At 43.7% G+C, this 8961-nt stretch overlaps 1 protein-coding gene across 1 annotated transcript in view; it reads right to left on the bottom strand.

The window, feature by feature from the left end:
• Positions 1–800: 800 nt before the first annotated feature.
• The window catches only part of LOC137366752 (alpha-2-macroglobulin-like), a gene marked incomplete at its 3' end in the record, with an annotated part of 37582 nt that continues 29421 nt past the window's right edge, over positions 801–8961 (bottom strand). The window contains exons 7-9 of the mRNA XM_068028406.1: positions 6911–7072; positions 1040–1267; positions 801–864 (exon numbers count right to left, since the gene is read on the bottom strand). Of these exons, the coding sequence (XP_067884507.1) occupies positions 801–864; positions 1040–1267; positions 6911–7072 (454 nt within the window). The remainder of the gene's footprint in view (positions 865–1039; positions 1268–6910; positions 7073–8961) is intronic.

The following is an 8961-nucleotide window of genomic DNA, read 5'->3' as shown; positions in this document are numbered from 1 at the left end:
TGAGAGTCTGTGAATATTTGAGAGTGTGTGAATATTTGAGGAGGGTTTGAATATTTGAGGAGGTTGTGAATATTTGGGAGTGTGTGAATATTTGAGAGTGGATGAATATTTGAGATTGTGTGAATATTTGAGAGTGTGTGAATATTTGGGAGTGTGTGAATATTTGAGGAGGGTTTGAATATTTGAGGAGGTTGTGAATATTTGGGAGTGTGTGAATATTTGAGGAGGGTTTGAATATTTGGGAGTGTGTGAATATTTGAGATTGTGTGAATATTTGAGAGTGTGTGAATATTTGAGGAGGGTTTGAATATTTGAGGAGGTTGTGAATATTTGGGAGTGTGTGAATATTTGAGGAGGGTTTGAATATTTGAGGAGGTTGTGAATATTTGGGAGTGTGTGAATATTTGAGGAGGGTTTGAATATTTGGGAGTGTGTGAATATTTGAGATTGTGTGAATATTTGAGAGTGTGTGAATATTTGAGGAGGGTTTGAATATTTGAGGAGGTTGTGAATATTTGGGAGTGTGTGAATATTTGAGAGTGTGTGAATATTTGGGAGAGTGTGAATATTTGAGGAGGGTTTGAATATTTGAGGAGGTTGTGAATATTTGGGAGTGTGTGAATATTTGAGAGTGTGTGAATATTTGGGAGTGTGTGAATATTTGAGGAGGTTGTGAATATTTGAGAGTGTGTGAATATTTGAGGAGGGTTTGAATATTTGAGGAGGTTGTGAATATTTGGGAGTGTGAGCCATGTTTAGGGGATATTTTTACAGACAGTTGAGTGACACCGAGTTCAAACCTTCAGATCCTCCGACTGAGATAGTTTTCATCTCCAAGGACACGATCAATCCCCTCGACATCACCTGGGGACAGAAAGATAACAGAACAATTCACAAGGAGAAATTCAGACCAAGTGCAGAGGGTCAGAGTACAGAGGGTCAGGGGAAGGGGTGAGGGTTAGCGGACACGGACTGCGGGTGGGGTTCGGTCCCACACTGGGACCACAGTTCAGTTCTGAGTAGAGTATCATTTTCGTACCAGATAGAAAACGTCTAGGTCGTGCTGTTCCCCGTCATGCAGCCCCTTGATGGTGTAATGAACTTGCACATCGAGATCCGAATCACAGGGGATTTCCTCAGGGTGCTTCACGATCGTGAGGTAACTGTTAGACTTGGAGTAGAAGGGTTTGACCTGGTGTCGAGCTTTGCTGTGTCGGGGCAGTGTGCTGCGATAACTGTACTCATCATAATTGATTTGATAAATCGCCTAAAGAGAGCAAGAGAATAGGGAAACAGGTCAAGGAAACCCAGAGTCCATCCACACGGAGTCAACACATTGTCTCCAAAAACAACCCGACAGCAACTTGGATCATTCCAGAGATCCATCCCAGAATCTATTCCATGTTTCAGCAACTCTCTGTGACATAGAACATCTCCCTCATATTCATCACTACCTACTCAGACCATAATAACCTGGATAAACACGCTCTCATTATCCACTCAGTACCTGATACCCTCTATAAACCCCCTCTCATTATCCTCTCAGTCCCTGATACCCTCTATAAATCCCCCTCTCATTATCCACTCAGACCCTGATACCCTCTATAAACCCCCTCTCATTATCCACTCAGACCCTGATACCCTCTATAAACCCCCTCTCATTATCCACTCAGTCCCTGATACCCTCAATAAACCCCCTCTCATTATCCACTCAGTACCTGATACCCTCTATAAACCCCCTCTCATTATCCACTCAGACCCTGATACCCTCTATAAACCCCCTCTCATTATCCACTCAGTACCTGATACCCTCTATAAACCCCCTCTCATTATCCACTCAGTACCTGATACCCTCTATAAACCCCCTCTCATTATCCACTCAGACCCTGATACCCTCTATAAATCCCCCTCTCATTATCCACAGTCCCTGATACCCTCTATAAACCCCCTCTCATTATCCACTCAGACCCTGATACCCTCTATAAACCCCCTCTCATTATCCACTCAGTCCCTGATACCCTCAATAAACCCCCTCTCATTATCCACTCAGTACCTGATACCCTCTATAAACCCCCTCTCATTATCCACTCAGTCCCTGATACCCTCAATAAACCCCCTCTCATTATCCACTCAGTACCTGATACCCTCTATAAACCCCCTCTCATTATCCACTCAGTCCCTGATACCCTCTAAAAACCCCCTCTCATTATCCACTCAGACCCTGATACCCTCTATAAACCCCCTCTCATTATCCACTCAGACCCTGATACCCTCTATAAACCCCCTCTCATTATCCACTCAGTACCTGATACCCTCTATAAACCCCCTCTCATTATCCACTCAGTCCCTGATACCCTCAATAAACCCCCTCTCATTATCCACTCAGTACCTGATACCCTCTATAAACCCCCTCTCATTATCCACTCAGTACCTGATACCCTCTATAAACCCCCTCTCATTATCCACTCAGACCCTGATACCCTCTATAAACCCCCTCTCATTATACACTCAGTCCCTGATACCCTCTATAAACCCCCTCTCATTATCCACTCAGTCCCTGATACCCTCTATAAACCCCCTCTCATTATCCACTCAGTCCCTGATACCCTCTATAAACCCCCTCTCATTATCCACTCAGTCCCTGATACCCTCTATAAACCCCCTCTCATTATCCACTCAGACCCTGATACCCTCTATAAACCCCCTCTCATTATCCACTCAGTCCCTGATACCCTCTATAAACCCCCTCTCATTATCCACTCAGTCCCTGATACCCTCTATAAACCCCCTCTCATTATCCACTCAGACCCTGATACCCTCTATAAACCCCCTCTCATTATCCACTCAGTCCCTGATACCCTCTATAAACCCCCTCTCATTATCCACTCAGTCCCTGATACCCTCTATAAACCCTCTCTCATTATCCACTCAGTCCCTGATACCCTCTATAAACCCCCTCTCATTATCCACTCAGACCCTGATACCCTCTATAAACCCCCTCTCATTATCCACTCAGTCCCTGATACCCTCTATAAACCCCCTCTCATTATCCACTCAGACCCTGATACCCTCTATAAACCCCCTCTCATTATCCACTCAGTACCTGATACCCTCTATAAATCCCCCTCTCATTATCCACTCAGTCCCTGATACCCTCTATAAACCCCCTCTCATTATCCACTCAGTCCCTGATACCCTCTATAAACCCCCTCTCATTATCCACTCAGACCCTGATACCCTCTATAAACCCCCTCTCATTATCCACTCAGTACCTGATACCCTCTATAAATCCCCCTCTCATTATCCACTCAGTCCCTGATACCCTCTATAAACCCCCTCTCATTATCCACTCAGTACCTGATACCCTCTATAAATCCCCCTCTCATTATCCACTCAGTCCCTGATACCCTCTATAAACCCCCTCTCATTATCCACTCAGTCCCTGATACCCTCTATAAACCCCCTCTCATTATCCACTCAGACCCTGATACCCTCTATAAACACCCTCTCATTATCCACTCAGTACCTGATACCCTCTATAAACCCCCTCTCATTATCCACTCAGACCCTGATACCCTCTATAAACCCCCTCTCATTATCCACTCAGTCCCTGATACCCTCTATAAACCCCCTCTCATTATCCACTCAGACCCTGATACCCTCTATAAACCCCCTCTCATTATCCACTCAGTACCTGATACCCTCTATAAACCCCCTCTCATTATCCACTCAGTACCTGATACCCTCTATAAACCCCCTCTCATTGTCCACTCAGACCCTGATACCCTCTATAAACCCCCTCTCATTATCCACTCAGACCCTGATACCCTCTATAAACCCCCCTCTCATTATCCACTCAGTCCCTGATACCCTCTATAAACCCCCTCTCATTATCCACTCAGACCCTGATACCCTCTATAAACCCCCCTCTCATTATCCACTCAGTCCCTGATACCCTCTATAAACCCCCTCTCATTATCCACTCAGTCCCTGATACCCTCTATAAACCCCCTCTCATTATCCACTCAGTCCCTGATACCCTCTATAAACCCCCTCTCATTATCCACTCAGACCCTGATACCCTCTATAAACCCCCTCTCATTATCCACTCAGTACCTGATACCCTCTATAAACCCCCTCTCATTATCCACTCAGTCCCTGATACCCTCTATAAACCCCCTCTCATTATCCACTCAGACCCTGATACCCTCTATAAACCCCCTCTCATTATCCACTCAGACCCTGATACCCTCTATAAACCCCCTCTCATTATCCACTCAGTACCTGATACCCTCTATAAACCCCCTCTCATTATCCACTCAGACCCTGATACCCTCTATAAACCCCCTCTCATTATCCACTCAGACCCTGATACCCTCTATAAACCCCCTCTCATTATCCACTCAGACCCTGATACCCTCTATAAACCCCCTCTCATTATCCACTCAGACCCTGATACCCTCTATAAACCCCCTCTCATTATCCACTCAGTACCTGATACCCTCTATAAACCCCCTCTCATTATCCACTCAGACCCTGATACCCTCTATAAACCCCCTCTCATTATCCACTCAGTACCTGATACCCTCTATAAACCCCCTCTCATTATCCACTCAGTCCCTGATACCCTCTATAAACCCCCTCTCATTATCCACTCAGACCCTGATACCCTCGATAAATCCCCCTCTCATTATCCACTCAGACCCTGATACCCTCGATAAATCCCCTCTCATTATCCACTCAGACCCTGATACCCTCTATAATCCCCCTCTCATTATCCACTCAGTCCCTGATACCCTCTATAAACCCCCTCTCATTATCCACTCAGACTCTGATACCCTCTATAATCCCCCTCTCATTATCCACTCAGTCCCTGATACCCTCTATAAACCCCCTCTCATTATCCACTCAGTACCTGATACCCTCTATAAACCCCCTCTCATTATCCACTCAGACCCTGATACCCTCTATAAACCCCCTCTCATTATCCACTCAGTACCTGATACCCTCTATAAACCCCCTCTCATTATCCACTCAGACTCTGATACCCTCTATAATCCCCCTCTCATTATCCACTCAGTCCCTGATACCCTCTATAAACCCCCTCTCATTATCCACTCAGTACCTGATACCCTCTATAAACCCCCTCTCATTATCCACTCAGACCCTGATACCCTCTATAAACCCCCTCTCATTATCCACTCAGACCCTGATACCCTCTATAAACCCCCTCTCATTATCCACTCAGTACCTGATACCCTCTATAATCCCCCTCTCATTATCCACTCAGTCCCTGATACCCTCTATAAACCCCCTCTCATTATCCACTCAGACCCTGATACCCTCTATAAACCCCCTCTCATTATCCACTCAGTCCCTGATACCCTCTATAAACCCCCTCTCATTATCCACTCAGACCCTGATACCCTCTATAAACCCCCTCTCATTATCCACTCAGTCCCTGATACCCTCTATAAACCCCCTCTCATTATCCACTCAGACCCTGATACCCTCTATAAACCCCCTCTCATTATCCACTCAGACCCTGATACCCTCTATAAACCCCCTCTCATTATCCACTCAGACCCTGATACCCTCTATAAACCCCCTCTCATTATCCACTCAGTCCCTGATACCCTCTATAAACCCCCTCTCATTATCCACTCAGACCCTGATACCCTCTATAAACCCCCTCTCATTATCCCCTGAGACCCTGATACCCTCTATAAACCCCCTCTCATTATCCACTCAGTCCCTGATACCCTCTATAAACCCCCTCTCATTATCCACTCAGTCCCTGATACCCTCTATAAACCCCCTCTCATTATCCACTCAGTCCCTGATACCCTCTATAAACCCCCTCTCATTATCCACTCAGTCCCTGATACCCTCTATAAACCCCCTCTCATTATCCACTCAGTACCTGATACCCTCTATAAACCCCCTCTCATTATCCACTCAGTCCCTGATACCCTCTATAAACCCCCTCTCATTATCCACTCAGACCCTGATACCCTCTATAAACCCCCTCTCATTATCCACTCAGTCCCTGATACCCTCCATAAACCCCCTCTCATTATCCACTCAGTCCCTGATACCCTCTATAAACCCCCTCTCATTATCCACTCAGACCCTGATACCCTCTATAAACCCCCTCTCATTATCCACTCAGTCCCTGATACCCTCTATAAACCCCCTCTCATTATCCACTCAGTACCTGATACCCTCTATAAACCCCTTCTCATTATCCACTCAGTACCTGATACCCTCTATAAACCCCTTCTCATTATCCACTCAGACCCTGATACCCTCTATAAACCCCCTCTCATTATCCACTCAGTCCCTGATACCCTCTATAAATCCCCCTCTCATTATCCACTCAGTCCCTGATACCCTCTATAAACCCCCTCTCATTATCCACTCAGACCCTGATACCCTCTATAAACCCCCTCTCATTATCCACTCAGTCCCTGATACCCTCTATAAACCCCCTCTCATTATCCACTCAGACCCTGATACCCTCTATAAATCCCCTCTCATTATCCACACAGTCCCTGATACCCTCTATAAACCCCCTCTCATTATCCACTCAGTCCCTGATACCCTCTATAAACCCCCTCTCATTATCCGCTCAGTCCCTGATACCCTCTATAAACCACCTCTCATTATCCACTCAGACCCTGATACCCTCTATAAACCCCCTCTCATTATCCACTCAGTCCCTGATACCCTCTATAAATCCCCCTCTCATTATCCACTCAGTCCCTGATACCCTCTATAAACCACCTCTCATTATCCACTCAGTCCCTGATACCCTCTATAAACCCCCTCTCATTATCCACTCAGTCCCTGATACCCTCTATAAACCCCCTCTCATTATCCCCTGAGACCCTGATACCATCTAGCTCACCAGGATGGAGATGGGGTCTTGCCCCCAGGATGAGGTATCCAATGAGAATGTTGCCATCCCGTCTTGATCTGAGATCAATTGTTGTAAACCGGGTTTCTGTGAGTTGAAAATATAGATGGTGGCATTCGGAACCGGACGGCCAGTGGAATGGGAAATTTTCACCTGTGGACAAAGAACGAAGCTTTTAGAGAACAGCTCTACTGAATGACCCTGAATCTTTTAGCAGTGTTTGTGTAGGAGAGTTTAACTCTGTATATATTACACAGTGTGTGTGTAGGAGAGTTTAACTCTGTATATATTACACAGTGTGTGTGTAGGAGAGTTTAACTCTGTATATATTACACAGTGTGTGTGTAGGAGAGTTTAACTCTGTATATATTACACAGTGTGTGTGTAGGAGAGTTTAACTCTGTATATATTACACAGTGTGTGTGTAGGAGAGTTTAACTCTGTATATATTACACAGTGTGTGTGTTGGAGAGTTTAACTCTGTATATATTACACAGTGTGTGTGTAGGAGAGTTTAACTCTGTATATATTACACAGTGTGTGTCGGAGAGTTTAACTCTGTATATATTACACAGTGTGTGTAGGAGTCTTTAACTCTGTATATATTACACAGTGTGTGTGTAGGAGAGTTTAACTCGGTATATATTACACAGTGTGTGTGTTGGAGAGTTTAACTCTGTATATATTACACAGTGTGTGTGTAGGAGAGTTTAACTCTGTATATATTACACAGTGTGTGTCGGAGAGTTTAACTCTGTATATATTACACAGTGTGTGTAGGAGTCTTTAACTCTGTATATATTACACAGTGTGTGTGTAGGAGAGTTTAACTCTGTATATATTACACAGTGTGTGTGTTGGAGAGTTTAACTCTGTATATATTACACAGTGTGTGTGTAGGAGAGTTTAACTCTGTATATATTACACAGTGTGTGTAGGAGAGTTTAACTCTGTATATATTACACAGTGTGTGTGTAGGAGAGTTTAACTCTGTATATATTACACAGTGTGTGTAGGAGAGTTTAACTCTGTATATATTACACAGTGTGTGTGTTGGAGAGTTTAACTCTGTATATATTACACAGTGTGTGTGTAGGAGAGTTTAACTCTGTATATATTACACAGTGTGTGTAGGAGAGTTTAACTCTGTATATATTACACAGTGTGTGTGTAGGAGAGTTTAACTCTGTATATATTACACAGTGTGTGTAGGAGAGTTTAACTCTGTATATATTACACAGTGTGTGTGTTGGAGAGTTTGACTCTGTATATATTACACAGTGTGTGTGTAGGAGAGTTTAACTCTGTATATATTACACAGTGTGTGTGTAGGAGAGTTTAACTCTGTATATATTACACAGTGTGTGTGTCGGAGAGTTTAACTCTGTATATATTACACAGTGTGTGTATAGGAGAGTTTAACTCTGTATATATTACACAGTGTGTGTGTAGGAGAGTTTAACTCTGTATATATTACACAGTGTGTGTGTAGGAGAGTTTAACTCTGTATATATTACACAGTGTGTGTGTTGGAGAGTTTAACTCTGTATATATTACACAGTGTGTGTGTAGGAGAGTTTAACTCTGTATATATTACACAGTGTGTGTAGGAGAGTTTAACTCTGTATATATTACACAGTGTGTGTGTAGGAGAGTTTAACTCTGTATATATTACACAGTGTGTGTAGGAGAGTTTAACTCTGTATATATTACACAGTGTGTGTGTTGGAGAGTTTAACTCTGTATATATTACACAGTGTGTGTGTAGGAGAGTTTAACTCTGTATATATTACACAGTGTGTGTAGGAGAGTTTAACTCTGTATATATTACACAGTGTGTGTGTAGGAGAGTTTAACTCTGTATATATTACACAGTGTGTGTGTAGGAGAGTTTAACTCTGTATATATTACACAGTGTGTGTAGGAGAGTTTAACTCTGTATATATTACACAGTGTGTGTGTTGGAGAGTTTGACTCTGTATATATTACACAGTGTGTGTGTAGGAGAGTTTAACTCTGTATATATTACACAGTGTGTGTGT

The sequence above is a fragment of the Heterodontus francisci genome, unplaced genomic scaffold (assembly GCF_036365525.1).
Source record: "Heterodontus francisci isolate sHetFra1 unplaced genomic scaffold, sHetFra1.hap1 HAP1_SCAFFOLD_1601, whole genome shotgun sequence".
In the NCBI taxonomy this organism is placed as follows: Eukaryota; Metazoa; Chordata; class Chondrichthyes; order Heterodontiformes; family Heterodontidae; genus Heterodontus; species Heterodontus francisci.
Note: the sequence above shows the minus strand (reverse complement) of the source record. Positions and strands in the feature narration are given on the sequence as shown.